Source organism: Mesoplodon densirostris, chromosome 10, assembly GCF_025265405.1.
Source record: "Mesoplodon densirostris isolate mMesDen1 chromosome 10, mMesDen1 primary haplotype, whole genome shotgun sequence".
NCBI classification, from domain to species: domain Eukaryota; kingdom Metazoa; phylum Chordata; class Mammalia; order Artiodactyla; family Ziphiidae; genus Mesoplodon; species Mesoplodon densirostris.
Window position 1 is genome coordinate 23,999,456 of NC_082670.1, and position 18,332 is coordinate 24,017,787.

At 54.0% G+C, this 18,332-nt stretch overlaps 1 protein-coding gene and 1 non-coding gene across 4 annotated transcripts; both read left to right on the forward strand.

Annotated features, from left to right (window-relative positions):
• The first annotated feature begins 1,964 nt into the window (after positions 1 to 1,964).
• Positions 1,965 to 18,038, forward strand: PRRC2A (proline rich coiled-coil 2A). 3 transcript variants are annotated; one of them, XM_060111568.1, is made up of 31 exons: positions 1,965 to 2,130; positions 3,955 to 4,129; positions 4,641 to 4,818; positions 5,184 to 5,283; positions 5,378 to 5,450; positions 5,789 to 5,932; positions 6,078 to 6,229; positions 6,426 to 6,505; positions 6,653 to 6,795; positions 7,912 to 8,002; positions 8,115 to 8,331; positions 8,748 to 9,222; positions 9,740 to 9,930; positions 10,157 to 10,451; positions 10,818 to 11,028; positions 11,231 to 13,099; positions 13,604 to 13,875; positions 14,074 to 14,204; positions 14,445 to 14,574; positions 14,682 to 14,767; positions 14,965 to 15,198; positions 15,345 to 15,485; positions 15,593 to 15,664; positions 15,783 to 15,950; positions 16,148 to 16,230; positions 16,414 to 16,624; positions 16,722 to 16,820; positions 16,960 to 17,169; positions 17,283 to 17,377; positions 17,488 to 17,578; positions 17,700 to 18,038. In XM_060111568.1, the coding sequence occupies exons 2-31, from the start codon at positions 4,018 to 4,020 to the stop codon at positions 17,838 to 17,840; spliced, it is 6,495 nt and encodes a 2,164-aa protein (XP_059967551.1). In that variant the 5' UTR covers positions 1,965 to 2,130; positions 3,955 to 4,017; the 3' UTR covers positions 17,841 to 18,038. The 3 variants fall into 3 exon arrangements, with proteins under 3 accessions (XP_059967551.1, XP_059967553.1, XP_059967554.1); XM_060111570.1 differs by lacking the exons at positions 1,965 to 2,130; positions 3,955 to 4,129 and adding an exon at positions 4,136 to 4,235; XM_060111571.1 differs by lacking the exons at positions 1,965 to 2,130; positions 3,955 to 4,129; positions 4,641 to 4,818 and having other exon boundaries at positions 5,195 to 5,283; positions 6,047 to 6,229.
• Positions 4,312 to 4,442, forward strand: LOC132498071 (small nucleolar RNA SNORA38). The gene has a single exon (XR_009533689.1). It is a non-coding gene; the product is annotated as a small nucleolar RNA SNORA38 (small nucleolar RNA).
• Positions 18,039 to 18,332: the final 294 nt, after the last annotated feature.

Sequence of the window (18,332 nt, forward strand, 5' to 3'; positions counted from 1 at the left end):
AAGTGAAAGAAACTTCCAGTTACAAAACAATTGAGTCATGGATATGAAATGTACAGTGTGGGGAATATAGTCAATAATTATGTATGATGACAGGTGATAACTAGACTTATGATGGTGATCATTTTGAAATATCAAATCACTATGTTGTGTACCAAGAACTAACATAGTATTGTAGGCCAACTATACTTCAAAAACAAACAGGGACTTCCCTGGTGGCGCAGTGGTTAAGAATCCACCTGTCAGTGCAGGGGACAGGGGTTCGAGCCATAGTCCGGGAAGATCCCACATGCTGCGGAGCAACTAAGCTCATGCGCCACAACTACTGAGCCTGCACTTTAGAGCCCGTGAGCCACAACTACTGAGCCTGTGTGCCACAACTACTGAAGCCCCCACGCCTAGAGCCCGTGTTCTGCAACAAGAGAAGCCACCGCAATGAGAAGCCTGTGCACCTCAACGAAGAGTAGCTCCCACTCGCTGAAACTACAGAAAGCCCGCGCGCAGCAGCAAAGACCCAGCACAGCCAAAAAATAAAGAAATTTATAAAAACAAAACAAAACAAAACTTATAGAGAAAGAGATCAGATTTGTGGTGGGGGGTAAGGGATGGATAAAGGCAGTCAAAAAGTACCAACTTCCATTTATAAGATAAATAAATACTAGGGGTGTCACGTATAGCATGATAAATATAATTAAAACTGATAACAGTTGTTAAGAGTAAATTCTCAGAGTTCTCTTCACAAGGAAAAAATACATTTTTTCTATTCTTTTAAGTCTGTAACTATATGAGATGATGGATGTCCACTAAACATTGTGGTAATCATTTCATGATGTTTGTAAGTCTCAATCATATCTCAATAAAACTGGAACAAAAAAACGTATCACTATTGGCTCATCAATTGTAACAAATGTGCCACACCAGTGCACGAAGTTAATAATAGGGGAAACTGAGGCAGGGGAAGGAGTGTACGAGCATTCTCTGTACTTTCTGCTCAATTATCCCGTAAACTTAAAACCGCTCTAATAAAAATCTATTCTATATATTTTTAATGGTTAAAAAAACATAGCTGTTGAATGATTTGTTGAACGGGTAGTAGGAGCAGAGTAATAGGAGACAAAGGAGGGGAATGGTACTGCATTTCGTAGAATTAAACTCGTTGTGAAGCGAATGCAAACTGCTAATAATATCAGATATACAAATATATTCATGAAAATTGTAGATTATAAAATTAAATGCCCGTCTTAGTCATTGGTTACCACTATTTTGATGAATAGGTTATTCGTAGCCTATCTTTGTTCAAATGATTTGCATATATTATGCAAATAAGAACTACCCACAGAAGGCCTATGCCGTGTGATGCACGCCCCTGGCCCCTTGGATTGGCCTGTCAATCCACCTTATTTGTATGACGTGATTTAATAAATGAAGGCCCTCCCCCCTGCTGCTTTCACCTCTCGCGAAGAGAAGCGTGAGTTGGGACTCTTTCCTGGTTACGTAAGCTCCGCCCCCCGGCAAAGAAACCCTTCCGCCCTGTCTTCTAGCTCCGACTCCTTCGCCGAAAGCGCCACGGGCCTAGGATCGTTTCCTTCCACTTTCGGCGTCCCTACGTCTCTCCGTTCCCATCTCTCCACGAACGCACGACGCACGCCCCGCCTCTTTCTCCCCCTATTTGTCGTGCAAATTCTGCGCCCCAACCGCCCGGCCGACCGGCGCCGCATTCCCGCCCCCTCTACACGTCTCAACGGCCGACGCCGGGGGCCTGCCACTTCAGCCAACCGGCGTCCTAGCGCCTTAAGTCCCACCTCTTTATGCAAATAACATACGTCAGCTTCGCACGCTCTGCTTTTTAAAATAAGGATAGCCCTGGAAGTAAAGAGGGATAGGGTAGAAAGCTCCCCGCCCTTTATGCAAATTAAGGGGCGTGTCTATGCGCGGAGGGAGGTGGCGGGGGGGCGCTCCCGGGGGTGGCGGTTGCCCGGATGGGCCGTTAGTCGGGGCCCAGCCGCGGAGTGAGCGAGGGAGACGGGAGGAGCCGAACCCGGCGCCATCCGCCGCCATCCGCCCCCGCCCCACCGCCATCCCACCCCGGGGAGCCCCTAGGCCCCGGTCCCGGACCCCCGCGCACCCGGCCAGGTGAGTCTGGGCGAGCTGAATGCTAACGCCCTTTTCCGGCGCGGGAGCAGCGGTGGCAGCGGCAGCAGCGGCGGTGGCGGGCCGGGAGGAGAAGCTGCTATTAGCCGCCGCCATTTTGTCCTCCTGCTGCCGGGCCTGCCTGCCCCTCCCCCTCCGATACTCCCATCCTGGGACCCGCACTTCCAGCCCTTCTCTGAGTCTATGGCCTGCCCTTACCCACTCACCTTATGGCTTCATGGGGCGACCCCCCACTCCTGGGCCGTAACCCCCCCTGCCCCCCGTTGCGCTCCTGGCCTTTCACTCGTATTTATGGTCCCCTTCCCTGCCGCCGCTCTAGGGTGGGCCGCGCCTGACTGTCCTCTTTTCCAAGAGTCTCCCTTCCTCCATAGTGGACCCCTCCCATCATCCAGCGCTAAGGTTCCCCCTTCTTGATGCCCCACTTCGCGTCTAGTCACTCCCACTCTGGAGCCCTGCTTTTATCCCGCATCTGTGCTTTCTACGTTCTTCAATTTCTTCTCTGCTTTTTTCATGTTTCCTTTCTTATCTCCTTTCTATCCCAACCCCGCCCTTTCTCCTGGGTCTCTTGACGTCGCTCCCTTACTTTGGTCTGCATCCTTTTCCTACCATTCCCGCTTACGTGTATTATTTCCCACCTGCTTTCGTATTAATTCTCTTCTATTAGTTTTAGTTTCTTCACTATTCTTCTGTCCTCTTTTCCTTCATAAATTTATTTTCAAAGACTGGCCTCCTTAAACACTTTAAAAGCAATCCTCATCTAACCTGTCTTAAAGTTCTTGATTTGGGTTATCATCCTGGTCCTGTCTGGATGTCTCACCAACTCCCATCTCTTTCCTTTACACCATTCTCTATAAACGAATGCCTTGTCACCCAGGAACTGACCGATGTTGGAGAGTTTGGCCGGCTTGGGGAGCAAGGGGTATTAGGGAAAGAAATGACTGCCAATGGGTGTTTTTACTGGGGGTAGGAAAATGAAGTTGGTTCCGGCCTCGGCCCCATGGTTACATGGTATGCTTGAGGTGGGTCCATAATGCTTTGTTTTTCTCACATCTACATAGGGTAAACCAGAGCCCACCAGTATTTCATCTGCAGACAAAATTTTTTCCAGGAGCTGGGTTGGGGGCAAGTGTAGGAAAAGGCAGGCTATCCCAAATACTTGGTTCTATAGCTTGGGAGTATGTAGAGCTCCATTTGTTCCCTCAGTAATTCTCTGGCACCAGCCCCCCAGCCTGGCTGAGCAAGCTCATAAAATCCTTAAACTCCGGCATACCTTCCTGCAAACCTCCCCGATGGGAGTGAGGCGGCTGGGAATAGAACCTGGCGCACAGGAAGCTGATATCTAATAAGTAGGGGACCTAAAGCTCTGTTCCTTACATGATGGAGCCGTATGCGTCTTTCTGGTTTTCTCAGGAGCTTGGACTTGCCCTTTTTTATTGTAGGTCTCTGAAATGATTTTGGTGGAGAGAGATTATTACTTGTGGGCATAATGAAGAGGCCACTACACTTTATATAGACTGGTACAAAGGGGAGAGTGTTTGTATTAGGAAGATACTGGATTTTTATTTGGGTTTCCTTAGCAAGAGGTGTCTGGGGGAAAGAGGGTACATGGCATTTGGGCTCCGTGGGGAGCTAAGTAGATAATGATTGCTTAAAGGGACTGGGGTGTTTGAATAGGCTGGAGGAAGAGACACTAGAGGGCCACATATCTGGGCCCCTGATGAGAATAAAAGGGAGCCTACGAGTCTAAGCTTCTGTTGGAGTCTCTAAATGGAGCAGAGACTGAAACACTTGGTATCTGGCCCACAGGCTCCGGCACGTTTTGGGGGAGGTGCCTGCAGGACCCAACGTACTCAATGAGCTTCCAGCGCAATGTCCGATCGCTCGGGGCCGACTGCCAAGGGGAAGGATGGAAAAAAGTATTCCTCGCTCAACCTGTTTGATACATATAAGGGCAAGTCCTTAGAGATCCAGAAACCCGCTGGTGAGGGTCCTGCAATGATGTTCCTAATTATAGGAGGCTGGGCATGAATGGGGCACATATTTCAGAGCTCTTCGAAGGGAAACAACTATGGTACATACATCCAAAGGTTAGAGAAACACTAGAGACTTTCTAATTTTATCTTGGGTCCCATGGGGATGTTGCGCTTTGGGTGAACACCAGTACCCTCCTACAAAGGCGTGTCTGTGGTTTCCCGTCTTTGGACACGTAAGAATTGGAGGCAAAGAAATGTGGACTTGGAGAAGTCTGGGGCCAGCTTGCTCCCTGCAGGCTCAAGATCAGCCATCCCACATAGAAGTATTGAATGTAAAACATCTCAGCCTTCCTTCCTGATAGAATTTTGGAGGTTGCCTAGGGGAAAGGGAGGGAAGGTTTCTAGGAGAAGTTTGGTTTCTAAGAGAAGATATTGAGGATGTCAAAATGGGACCTAGGGTAGGATGCTGTCAGATCTGCTATATAAAGCATTTTCACTCTCTCTCCACCTTTTCTCCAGTTGCCCCTCGCCATGGCCTGCAGAGTCTCGGGAAAGTTGCCATTGCTCGGCGTATGCCACCCCCAGCCAACCTTCCAAGCCTGAAAGCCGAGAACAAAGGCAATGACCCCAACGTCTCACTAGTGCCGAAAGACGGAACAGGATGGGCAAGCAAACAGGAGCAGTCCGACCCCAAGAGGTAGACAGAGACCCGGGGGACTTAGAGTTATGAGTATTTTAACTTTGAACTTCAGGATGAATGGGGGCTTGGTCTAGCCTGGCCACATGAGAGTCAGAGACAAACAGGGAAGACTCTGTCCTGCCTATTGTAGGACTCCTGTCAGATGACTAATGAATGGTACCTTTAGCTGTCTGTCAGATGTAAAGAAAGCTTGAAGAATAGAGGACAGCCTGTGCAGGGTGACGAGCCTATGGTATTTTGCCCTAATACTTGTTCAAAGTAGGGAGCAGACCTGGGTTCAGCTCCTGTCCTCCACCAGTTGGAGAGGCAGTGGAGCTGGAGCCATCTCAGACTCTAACCTTCTCACCCTACCATCCCCTCAGTTCCGATGCCTCAACCGCTCAGCCGCCGGAATCGCAGCCACTGCCGGCTTCACAGACGCCTGCCTCCAACCAACCGAAACGACCCCCAGCAGCCCCCGAGGTATCTGAAGAACTGGATGTTATTTAAGGGGCAGGGGCAAGAATGGCTTGTAGCTTCTCATCCACGTCACCATTTATTATCTCTGCTTCCCCAGAACACTCCTTCGGTTCCAAGCGGGGTAAAGTCCTGGGCACAAGCCAGTGTCACCCATGGAGCACATGGAGATGGTGAGTGCAGGGCTGTTTGGGGAGGTCTCTTTGGGCACCATAGTAGGCAGGAGTCCTGTACTGTACCTCCACTGTGCCTCCTCGTTCCTCTTTGGCTAAATTTTGGATCCCATATTCAGTTTCATGGGACACACATGAGCAAGTTTGTCTCAGAATTAACTGAAGGTGAGGAGGATGTCCCAAAACTGACCTTGTTTCTTGGGGAATGAACACATAATACGTAGGGGGTGAGTTTGGAGGCAGAACTGGATCTGCTACCTATCAGACGCTTCCACTTTCATGGTGCGTCCTCAGTAGATGTACCTGTGTCTCCTACTTTTGCACCTCAACACCAACAGGTGGAAGGGCATCAAGCCTACTGTCACGATTCTCTCGAGAGGAATTTCCGACCCTGCAGGCGGCTGGCGACCAGGACAAGGCTGCCAAGGAAAGGGAGTCTGCCGAACAGTCGTCTGGGCCCGGACCAAGCCTCCGCCCCCAAAGTGAGTGGCCGCCATTAGTGAGTGAATGAGTGGTTACCTTTTGGCCAGGACATTACCTTATTCCGTCTCAGAGTTAGGTGCTAGCTTATTCATCTTTCTCCCCATCATTTTCAGCTATGTTCGCTCTGCCTTTTCCAAAATACAGATTCTACAACTTGGAGGGACGGAGGTGGGCGTGGCCCTGATGAGCTGGAGGGCCCGGACTCCAAACTTCATCATGGCCATGATCCCCGGGGTGGGCTGCAGCCTGCAGGCCCACCCCAGTTCCCTCCCTACCGCGGAATGATGCCGCCTTTCGTGAGTTTGGATATCTTGTTTGGGATTGGTTGTGCTGGAAGTTAAGAGAGTTAGGAATTAGGGCTTAGTCTTTGGAGGGGACACATAGAAAGCAGGGGCCTGTGACATATAGTGAGGGTGGGAGGATAATAGGTTTAGGGAGCTGGTAGGCTATTTGACTGTCCCTCTGAGCGGCTACTCTTGGGCCCTTTTGCAGATGTATCCCCCATATCTCCCGTTTCCTCCGCCCTATGGACCCCAGGGGCCTTACCGATACCCCACTCCTGATGGGCCCGGGTGAGTAATCTAGGTCTGGGTTTGTGGTTGGGGACAGGGGAAGCCTATTGGGGAGGAGATGGTTTTCTAGCCAGGAGGCTCAGTCTTGTATGTGATTATACAACATGCCGTCTTAACCTCTTCTCCTGTTTGCTTTTTCATACACAGCCGTTTCCCCCGTGTGGCAGGCCCCCGAGGTTCAGGGCCACCAATGCGCCTCGTAGAACCTGTGGGTCGGCCTTCCATTCTTAAAGAAGATAATCTCAAAGAGTTTGATCAGCTGGACCAGGAGAATGATGATGGTTGGGCAGGTGAGTGGATACTAAGGACCAAGTATTTTTGTTTTGGTTTGGGGTTTGTTTGTTTGTTTGTTTGTTTGCGGTACGTGGGCCTCTCACTGCTGTGGCCTCTCCCGCTGTGGAGCACAGGCTCCGGACGCGCAGGCTCAGCAGCCATGGCCCACGGGCCCAGCCGCTCTGCGGCATGTGGGATCTTCCCGGACCGGGGCACAAACCCGTGTCCCCAGCATTGGCAGACGGACTCTCAACCACTGTGCCACCAGGGAAGCCCTTTTTGTTTGTTTTGTTTTTGGTTTTTGGTTTGGTTTGGTTTTTGGCTGCACTGCACAAGTTATGAGATCTTAATTCCCCTACCAGGGATTGAACCCAGGCCCTCGGCAGAGAAAGTGTGGAGTCCTAACCACTGGACCGCCAGGGAATTCCCAAGTATTTTAGTTTTAAAAAGCAAAATCTGATGAGGAAAAAACGGGTTATACAGGACTTCTTTGGTAGCCCAGTGGTTAAGACTTCACCTTCCAATGCAGGGGGTGCAGGTTCGATCCCTGGTCGGGGAGCTAAGATCCCACATGCCTCGCAGCCAAAAACCAAAACATAAAACAGAAGCAGGGCTTCCCTGGTGGCGCAGTGGTTGAGAGTCCGCCTGCCGATGCAGGGGACACAGGTTCGTGCCCCGGTCTGGGAAGATCCCACATGCCGCAGAGCGGCTAGGCCCGTGAGCCATGGCTGCTGAGCCTGTGTGTCTGGAGCCTGTGCTCCGCAACGGGAGAGGCCACAACAGTGAGAAGCCCGCGTACTGCAAAACAAACAAACAAAAAAACCAGAAGCAATATTGTAACAAATTCAATAAAGACTTTAAAAATGGTCCACGTCAAAAAAAAAAAAATCTTAAGAAAACGGGTTGTGTGGGAGAAAAGCAGACACTGAAAGGTAGGGGAGATATGTTGAGGAAAGCCAAGTCCTGGTAGAGAACTAAGAGTGAGAATGAGAGTCATGGTGGGGATCTGGATGTCAGTGGGAGGAGGGCAGTTGGCATTAGTAGTACATCCTATCACGTAGTTCCTGTGTTCCAGAAAATATGAGATTGGAGAGCAGAATGCTTGGGTTACCACTCTTCACTGTTCTCCTCAGGGGCCCACGAGGAGGTCGACTACACTGAGAAGCTCAAGTTCAGTGATGAGGAAGATGGGCGAGACTCCGATGAGGAGGGAGCTGAGGGCCAGTGAGTTCGGGCCCTCTGGGGAGAGGAGGGGGCTCCGTTTCTCTCATGGTAATATACTCTTAAAGGAGTTGGGTTGCAGCTGATTTTAATTCCACTGTTGGTCTGCTCACAGCAAGGAGTCCCAGTCAGCTGCTGGTGAGGAACGGCCCCCTGAAGCAGATGGCAAAAAGGGCAACTCGCCCGGCAGCGAACCACCCCCTCCCAAGACGGCCTGGGCAGAGACCTCTCGGCCTCCAGAGACAGAGCCGGGGCCTCCTGCCCCAAAGCCTCCCCCACCCCCACCTCACCGAGGCCCCACCGGGAACTGGGGCCCCCCTGGGGACTACCCAGTGAGTGTCTACAATGAGGGGTTGAGAGGGTCAGTCATGGGAGATTAGTTTCAGCTGAGTAATTGAAGCAGTAGTAATAAGAGGAAGCTGGAGGGAGGACCGAAAATGGGCTGCAGGAAGTGTAGAGCTGTGGAGCATCTCTGGGAAGGTTTGGAAAATCGTCAGTGTTAGGCGAGTCTGGGTGAAAAGAGAAACTGGGACGCCAGTTAGGTAAAACAAGGAGACCTGGGTGTTTGGGTCTCTGAAAGAGAGGAAGCAAGACTAGGATGATGAGTTTGTCCCTACCCTGAGAGGCCATCAACCCCAAGGCCTGGTCTTTGCACCTGCAGCTAGAGACAGTTGATCAGTCTGTGGAAGAGATCATAAGAAACATAATGACTGATACCTTTGGCCCTGCTGGGTCTGCCCACTGACAGGATCGCGGGGGCCCTCCCTGCAAGCCCCCAGCACCCGAAGATGAGGATGAGGCTTGGCGGCAGCGGCGAAAGCAGTCTTCGTCAGAAATCTCCCTGGCTGTGGAGCGAGCCCGGCGACGGCGAGAGGAGGAGGAACGGCGCATGCAGGAGGAACGCAGGGCAGCCTGTGCCGAGAAACTCAAGCGACTCGATGAGAAGTTTGGGGCACCTGACAAGCGGCTCAAATCGGAATCTGCTGTACCACCTGCTGCCCCTCCTGTCCCCGCTCCACCACCTGCGGCCCCCAAAGAACTTCCCACACCTCCAGCTCCTCCACCGGCACCAGTCCCGACACCTGAAAAAGAACCGGAAGAGCCGGCACAGGCCTCTCCTGCCCCGTCCACCCCCACTGCAGGTGTGGCTCCAGCTCCCACCGTGGTGAGTGGTGGTGGCAGCACCAGTAGCACCAGCAGTGGCAGCTTCGAAGCCAGCCCAGGTATGGAGACGGTGAGGGTACTGCCAGGTGCCAGATCTCTTACCTGCTTGGGGTTGAGGGTGCAGGTGGTCAGGATGTGAGTAAAGGAAATGGAAGGCAGTTGTTTTGGTTTATTGGACTACCAGTGGTAGGGGCGAAAAGGATCTTTTTGCTTGTATGGACATCCGAGGGGGAAAGCTTTTGTTACTTGAATTCCTGAATAAGTAGTGACCTGAAACCACTTCCGGTAGGCCTAGAGTGGAGCAAGGCTGAAGCAAGTGTCTGTTACTTTTGATGATCTCATGGGAAGTTAATGCCACCACTGTTGGCTTTTGAGAGACCATGAAGTTTTCATGGGTTTTAAATGGGATGGTCTTAACCTTTAGTGGGGGAGCTAGAGGTGAGAGCTGAAATTACGGGGGTGTTCATGGAACCTTTAGTGGGGGAGCTAGGGGTGAGAGCTGAAATTATGGGGGTGTTCATGGAATGTCTATTGGGGGACTAGACCACTTTGATGAGTGTCTTTTCTTTAATGCAGTGGAACCCCAACTGCCCTCAAAAGAGGGTCCTGAACCACCAGAAGAAGTTCCTTCTCCTGCCACTCCCCCAGCCCCAAAGGTGGAGCCCAAGGGTGATGGGGTTGGTCCTACCCGGCAGCCCCCCAGCCAAGGCTTGGGCTACCCCAAGTATCAGAAATCATTGCCTCCTCGTTTCCAGCGGCAGCAGCAGGTAAAACTAAGTTACTTCCCTTCTTAAGGGCTGCTTTCCTTGCATTTATCCTATGCATGAGTTACTTTCTGGATCCCTCTACCAGTTCTCTTTGCTTTGTGTCACCCTAGTTTCCGTCTAGTCCAGGTATTTGTTGCACTTGCGGGTTTTTGGTTCTTGTTTTGTTAGTTTGTTTTTTTGTTTGGGGCCTTTGATGCCTCTCTCATCCCCTTTTGTCTTTCCCCAGGAGCAGCTCTTGAAGCAGCAGCAGCAGCAGTGGCAGCAGCATCAACAGGGCTCCGCCCCGCCTGCCCCAGTGCCCCCATCACCACCACAGCCTGTGACCCTGGGGGCTGTGCCAGCTCCACAGGCTCCGCCACCACCCCCCAAGGCCCTGTACCCAGGTGCTCTGGGCCGGCCCCCACCCATGCCCCCTATGAACTTCGATCCCCGCTGGATGATGATTCCTCCTTATGTGGACCCCCGGCTCCTTCAGGGCCGGCCCCCTCTGGACTTCTATCCTCCTGGTGTGCATCCCTCTGGTAAGGGGCCATAGAAGAGGGAGGGGGTGGTGGACCCCTTAGGCCTGGAAAGTGGGTATCAGCATCTTGGTGCGGGGATGAAGGATCACCAATTAAGAGGGGAGCCTAGCACTGCTGAGATGCCTCTTTGTTGCAAAAATGAAACAGTGGTCCTTCTTTAACTGGGATTTAACTGGGTGGGGGGATTAATTGGATTCATCTGTAGGGAAGCTTAGTGGATAACTGTTTAAGGAGCGTGGGCAAGGCCCAGGAGATGGAGGCCTTGACTGGGCTGACATGGAGGATTAACTGGGGAGATGCTTTTTGGGCTGGAGGGCTTATAACATAAAAAAGGGTGTTTTTTCTCATACTGTTTTGTTTCCTCAGGCCTAGTTCCCCGGGAGCGCTCAGACAGTGGAGGCTCAAGCTCAGAGCCATTTGAGCGCCATGCACCCCCCCTCTTACGGGATCGTGGCACCCCACCAGTGGATCCAAAGTTGGCCTGGGTAGGAGATGTCTTCACCACCACACCTGCTGACCCCCGCCCACTTACCTCACCACTGCGCCAGGCTGCTGACGAGGATGAGAAGGGGATGAGGTGAGTCTGAGTAGAGAAATGCGTGGGATTCCAGTGAAAATATCTAGGCTAGGAGAAAAGGTACTTTGGGTTATCGGTGAAGTGTTAGGAGTAAATGTGAAAGGAGTATCTGTGTCATAATAAAGTGTTCTCTTTCCCCATCTAGTTCGTTTTCCTCGTCTTAAGATACTTAATTTCCATTCTTTTCTGTCTCCCTTTTCAGGAGCGAGACCCCTCCAGTACCTCCCCCACCACCCTATCTGGCCAGTTATCCAGGCTTTCCTGAGAATGGAGGCCCTGGGCCCCCAATCCCTCGCTTCCCTCTGGAGGAGCCAACTCCCCCAGGGCCCCGTCCACTCCCCTGGCCCCCAGGCAATGATGAGGCAGCCAAGATACAAGCTCCACCACCCAAAAAGGAAACCCCCAAGGAGGAGACTCCACAGCTGACCGGGCCAGAAGCAGGTCGAAAGCCTGTCCGTGGAATCGGAGGCCAAGGCCCCCCGCCACCTCGCAGAGAGAGCCGCACTGAGACCCGCTGGGGCCCTCGTCCAGGCAGCAGTCGTCGTGGAATCCCTCCAGAGGAGCCAGGGGCCCCTCCCCGCCGCGCTGGGCCTATCAAGAAACCCCCACTGCCTGCAAAAGTCGAAGATCTGCCCCCCAAGCCCCTCGAACAGGGAGATGAAACCCCCAAGGTTCCAAAGCCAGACCCGTTGAAGACGGCGAAGGGGAAGATAGGTGGCCCCAAGGAGACCCCACCCAGTGGGACTCTTTCCCCTGCCCCAAGGCTTCGGAGGGACTATTCCTATGAGAGAGTGGGTCCTCCCTCTTGCCGGGGTCGGGGCCGAGGGGAGTATTTTGCCAGGGGGAGGGGTTTTCGGGGCACCTATGGGGGACGGGGGCGGGGAGCCCGAAGCCGAGAGTTCCGTAGTTACCGGGAATTCCGAGGAGATGATGGGCGTGCAGGTGGGGCAGGGGGACCAAACCATCCTCCTGCTCCTCGAGGCCGCACTGCCAGCGAGACACGGAGTGAGGGTTCAGAGTATGAAGAAATCCCCAAGCGGCGCCGGCAGCGGGGTTCAGAGACAGGCAGCGAGACCCATGAGAGTGATCTGGCCCCCTCAGACAAGGAGGCCCCGACACCCAAGGAGGGAGTACTTACGCAGGTCCCTCTTGCTCCCCCACCATCAGGAGCACCCCCTTCACCAGCCCCAGCCCGCTTTTCCACAGCCAGAGGTGGACGAGTCTTCACTCCCAGAGGGGTGCCATCACGCCGGGGTCGAGGGGGAGGGCGGCCCCCTCCCCCCATTTGCCCAGGCTGGAGCCCCCCCACCAAGTCTCTGGCTCCAAAGAAGCCTCCGACAGGTCCTTTGCCTCCAAGTAAGGAGCCTTTGAAAGAGAAGCTGATCCCAGGGCCCCTGTCCCCCATGGCCCGCGGAGGCAGCAATGGAGGCAGCAACGTAGGCATGGGTGTGGAAGACGGAGAGCGGCCCCGGAGGAGGCGACACGGGAGGGCTCAGCAGCAGGACAAACCGCCTCGTTTCCGGAGACTGAAACAGGAACGGGAGAACGCTGCCAGGGGGACCGAGGGCAAGCCCTCTTCCCTTGCCCTTCCAGTCTCCACTCCTGGACCGGAGGAGGCCCTCACAACGGTAGCAGCGCCCCCACCACCTCGCCGGGCAGCTGCTAAGTCTCCCGATCTGTCAAACCAGAACTCAGACCAAGCCAATGAGGAATGGGAGACCGCCTCAGAGAGCAGTGACTTTGCCAGTGAGCGCCGGGGGGACAAGGAGGCCCCGCCAGCAGCACTGCTAACCCCCAAAGCTGTGGGGACTCCCGGGGGCAGTGGAGGTGGAGCTGGACCAGGCATTTCAGCCATGTCCCGTGGAGAGCTGAGCCAGAGAGCCAAAGATTTGAGCAAGCGGAGCTTCTCGAGTCAGCGGCCAGGCATGGAAAGGCAGAACCGGCGCCCAGGCCCAAGCAGCAAGTCTGGCAGTGGTGGCGGCAGCAGTGGAGGAGGAGGCGGGGGTCCTGGAGGGAGGACCGGCCCAGGGCGAGGGGACAAGAGGAGCTGGCCCTCTCCCAAGAACCGAAGGTGGGTACAGACAGGTGATTAAGTTTATTCTTAGGGTTAAAAAGTTGGGGGAGGGGAGAAAACCTGGGGGAAAGGTGTGGTTGGGTGGTGTGGAGTGTGAGATCCGAGGGCGCAGGGTAAGCTCTTAGGTGCACTAGGTTATCCAAGTCTAGTTAAAGTAGCTGGAGAGCAGTTGACAGCGTTGGGAACAGCACCCATACTCCTTGCTTTGCCCTCGAAAGACCTTTACGAGTAGAATTCCTTGGAAGTGCTCAGAAATGGGGAATTCCCTGGTCCTCCAGTGGTTAGGACTCGGCGCTTTCACTTCTGGAGCCTGGGTTCTATCCCTGGCTGGGGAGCCGAGAGTCCCACAAGCCGCACGGTGGGGGGGGGGGGGAAGTGCTCAGAAACACCTGGATTTTAGCGCAGAGGACCGGTTGAAGGTGGAGAGGTAGAGGAGATTTAACGTGTAGGGAAGATGTGACAATTCTGTGCGTACTGGAACGGATGCTCTGTTTTCTTCAGCCGTCCTCCAGAGGAGCGTCCCCCAGGGCTCCCTCTGCCTCCCCCACCCCCCAGCAGTTCTGCTGTCTTCCGCCTGGACCAAGTTATCCACAGCAACCCTGCTGGCATCCAACAGGCTCTGGCCCAGCTCAGCAGCCGCCAAGGAAGTGCAGCTGCACCAGGGGGCCACCCAAAGCCCAAGCCTGGGCCTCCCCAAACCCCCCAAGGCCCCTCCCCTCGGCCCCCAACCCGGTATGACCCTCAGAGGGCCAACAGCAATGACGTCAATTCGGGTAAGCTGGAGGGGCTGAGGGTGCAAATGTCTCCATCCCCAGAGAAGGCCAGGTGCTGAAGGGGGAAGAATCTGGCCTGGGAGCCCTGATGTTGGGTGTCTGCACTGAGGGTGGAAGGGTTGGGAGGTGGAGTACAGAGGGAAAAGCTCGGTTCAGTGATAGAGCAAGACATGCTGACGGATTTCCCCTTTTCCCCAGGCCCCCACTTGGAGGAGCCAGGGCCGATGGTCAGGGGGGTGGGCGGGACTCCCCGGGACTCTGCCGGGGTTAATCCCTTCCCCCCCAAACGGCGAGAGCGGCCTCCCAGAAAACCGGAGCTGCTGCAGGAGGTGAGGGATGGGGCTTGAGGTGATGTTTCACTGCTCTCACTTTCAAAGGTTTTCACTTACGTTTTCTTCACTCTTTCCTATTTCTGTCATTGTGTTTTCACCCCCAAGTTCTCAGTGTTAGTCGCTATTTATCTCCCACGTCTCCTTTTTTCCCCACAAGTGGGGCACTCTGTCTCAGGTGCTTACATTCCTCAGTTGCCACCTCATTCATGTTTTGCTTTTGGCCTCTCTCACCTTTAGGAATCTTTGCCACCTTCTCATAGCTCTGGATTCTTGGGCCCCAAACCCGAGGGCCCGGGCCCTCAGGGCGAGTCCAGAGATGCAGGAACAGAGGCCCTGACCCCTCACCTCTGGAATCGTATACATACTGGTGAGTTGAGCTGAGCAGAAGGAAAGGACTGTGTTAGAGGGCTTGGAGAGTGAGGCGGGCCGCAGAGCCATCTTCTCTCACTCCTGTTGTGTTGGTGCTCCTCCCAGCCACTAGCCGGAAGAGTTACCAGCCTGGCTCCATGGAGCCTTGGATGGAACCCCTGAGTCCTTTTGAGGATGTGGCTGGCACGGAGGTAAGTGAGGGTGGGAAGGAGTGTCTGAGCTTGGATGTTATTGAGCACTGGTCATACTTGGCCTATTCTGGAATGAGTGTGGGGCCGTTGCATCACGTGGCGGCCTGCGTACTTCCTGCAGTTTGCCTTTGTGTGTACCACAGTCAGGTGTTGGGGTGCTTTCTACTCTGACCTAAATCCTTCTCCACTCCTCTCAGATGAGTCAGTCTGACAGTGGGGTGGACCTGAGTGGGGATTCTCAGGTGTCATCAGGTCCCTGCAGCCAGCGAAGTTCCCCTGATGGAGGACTCAAGGGGGCAGCAGAGGGGCCCCACAAGCGGTCTGGAGGCCCCTCCCCCCTGAATGCTGTTCCTGGCGAGGGTCCACCTGGCTCTGAACCCTCTGAACCTCCTAGGAGACGGCCACCTGCCCCGCACGATGGGGACAGAAAGGTAAACGACCAAGAAAGGATAAGAAGAATGTTTCTGGGACTTTGACTTTGGCCTTATTTTTGTCTCCCCTTTCCTCTGCCTGTGTGTGCTGGTTGGGGCTTCCTTTTCCTTTCCCCAACCCTACTTCACTGTGTTGCCCTACCCAGGAGCTGCCCCGGGAGCAGCTTCTGCCCCCTGGGCCCATTGGCACAGAACGATTGCAGCGTACAGACCGAGGCCCAGAGCCTGGCTCCCTCCGGCCATCCCATCGACCTGGTCCTCCAGTCCAGTTTGGTACCAGTGACAAGGTCTGTGTAGGCTAGATCTGGGTGTCTTGGGTTGGGTGGACTAGAAGTGGGATGTGGGGGACACATGTCTGAATCATGGGACAATCTCTCCTGCCTCATGATCACAGGACTCGGACTTGTGCCTAGTGGTGGGAGACAGTTTAAAAGCAGAGAAGGAGCTAACGGTATCAGTCACTGAGGTAAGTGGGAGAGTGAGGTTTTGGGGAAAGACCTTAGACTTCTGGAGAAGGCGTCTGGGAGTGACTTGGGCATCCATGTTGCCCAGATAGCCCCCTTGACAAGGCTTCTCCTTCCCAGGCCATTCCCATAGCCCGAGACTGGGAGCTGCTCCCCAGTGCTTCTGCCTCAGCTGAGCCACAATCCAAGAACCTGGATTCTGGGCACTGTGGCCCAGAGACCAGCTCCTCAGGCCAACGCTTGTACCCTGAGGTCTTCTATGGCAGCCCTGGGCCTCCCAGTTCTCAAGTAGGTCCTACTTCCTATCCCAAGACCCCTTTCTGCCTGTAGTCTCCTAATATCAAACCTTTCCAATTTGTAGTTTTTAACACTTTTTTTTTTTTTTGTCATTTCACTTTTCTCCCTGCTTTTGCTGTAGTGGGTGGGATGAGTGAGCTTTTCCTGACCAGGAAAACTGGAGCTATTCCACACTTGCTCTCCTGCAGGTTTCAGGGGGAGCCATAGACTCTCAGCTACATCCCAACAATGGAGGTTTCCGCCCGGGGACACCCTCATTGCACCCTTACAGGTAAGACTAGATCTCTGAGGATCTCAGAAGGAAATGGAACTGTGTTTCAGGGGAAGAGGGAAGGGGAGTACATTTCTAGGGTACCCGGCGGCTAGTGGACTCAACAGTACTGCTCAGACTAAAGGAGTAAATGACTCTGGTTTCCTGATGCCTTTCCTCTCCCTTGCCCCACTTTCTTTTCAGATCACAGCCCCTGTACCTCCCCCCAGGCCCAGCCCCACCCTCGGCACTGCTCTCTGGGGTAGCTGTCAAGGGCCAGTTTCTGGATTTCTCCCCACTGCAAGCAACAGAGCTGGGGAAGTTGCCAGCTGGAGGAGTTCTCTACCCTCCACCTTCCTTCCTCTACTCTCCAGCCTTCTGCCCTAGCCCTTTGCCAGACCCACCCTTGCTTCAGGTAAGAAGAGGTGGGGGTGTGCTGGGCTTAGGGAGTTAGGGGTGGGGTGAAGAATGCTTTTGGGGGAGTTGACTTATTCCTCCCTGTTCCCCAACAGGTGCGACAGGATCTGCCATCCCCTTCAGATTTCTATTCCCCTCCTCTGCAACCTGGTGGCCAAAGTGGCTTCCTCCCCTCAGGGGCCCCTGCCCAGCAGGTACCTTTTATCTTCCCAGTTCCCCTTTGTTCTGTTCTCCTCCAACTTCTAGCTTTCTCTGTTACCTGGTTGGACTCTCTCCCTGGTTTTCTGACACTCCTCCCTGCCCCAACACACACTCGCATGTTTCTCGTTACAGATGCTTCTACCCATGGTGGACTCTCAGCTGCCTGTGGTCAACTTTGGCTCCCTGCCACCAGCGCCACCTCCTGCCCCACCCCCCCTTTCTCTGTTACCTGTGGGCCCTGCTCTGCAGCCCCCCAGCCTGGCTGTGCGGCCCCCACCTGCTCCTACTCGGGTGCTGCCTTCACCTGCCAGGCCCTTCGGCCCTAGCTTGGGGCGAGCAGAGGTAAGGTACAGGAACTGAAGTGCTAGGGAACCCCAAGAGTTAGGGGTAAGGATTTAGCATCTCGAGATAAAAGCGTTGAGAGGCAGGATGCTCATGAATTTTTTGTCCTTCAGCTGCACCCAGTAGAACTAAAGCCGTTCCACGATTATCGAAAACTGAACCACCACCTTGGGGGACCTGGGTCATCACGTACTCCTCCAGCTGGAAGGCAAGAGAAGGGAGTGGGGATGCAGACTGCCTATCCATCCCCAAGGACTTACTTTCTTTGGGGACCAGGGGCAGGTTTTAAGGTTGCCTCAAATGTCATTCCTCCTTCAGGTCTTTCTCTGGCCTCAACTCCCGTCTCAAGGCCCCACCTTCCACCTACAGCGGAGTCTTCCGCACCCAGCGCATCGACCTCTACCAGCAGGTGAAGGAGAAACCCCTGTGGTCTCAAGTCTTAATTTAAAAAAGTCACCACCTGAGTTCCTGTCCTTTCATCCCCGACCTCCCTGTTTGACTTAACTCTTCCACATGTACCCGTCCCCCAGGCCTCCCCACCAGACGCCCTGCGCTGGACGCCGAAGCCTTGGGAGCGGACGGGGCCACCTTCTCGAGAAGGGCCGTCCCGAAGGGCAGAGGAGCCTGGGTCCCGAGGGGACAAGGAGCCTGGATTGCCCCCACCCCGCTGAGGGAGTGCCCTTTGCCCCCGCCCCCAGCCCGGGGCTTGTATATAGATTATAAATATATAAGGGGGAAAGGGGCGGGTGGGGAGGGGTTGCGGGGCTGGGGCCTTGCTTCCCCTCCTCTCCCCTCCCCTGGTCCCCTATCCCTGGGGCCGTTTGTTAAAAAAGAATAATAAAAGGATTAAAAAAATATTTCCAAAATGATTTTGGGGATGGGTCAGTTGTTTGCAATCTCCTGTGTCGTAGTTCAGTGCCAAGTGATCTGTAGAGTGGTTTCAGTCAGGGAACTATTTGCTGTTTACCTCAGTGATGTAACAGAACTACCTCAGAACAAACTTTTGTTGTATCTTAAAGTTCTGTGGGCCAGGAATTAGAGCTGGGCTCCCCAGGCAAAGCTTCTTGTGCCAGTGAGTGAGGTTGGTTGGTAACCAGTCAGTCAGCACCTGACAGCTCCTTGGTCCTATAGGCCTTTTGCTCACATGTCTGGGGCCATGGTGG

Excerpts from the sequence above, each read along its gene's own strand:
- PRRC2A (XM_060111568.1), top strand. The coding sequence starts at position 4,018 with ATGTCCGATCGCTCGGGGCCGACTGCCAAGGGGAAGGATGGAAAAAAG. Across the intron at positions 14,575-14,681 it reads CTGGAATCGTATACATACTG|CCACTAGCCGGAAGAGTTAC; the intron begins GTGAGTTGAGCT and ends TGCTCCTCCCAG. Across the intron at positions 15,199-15,344 it reads CGCACGATGGGGACAGAAAG|GAGCTGCCCCGGGAGCAGCT; the intron begins GTAAACGACCAA and ends TGCCCTACCCAG.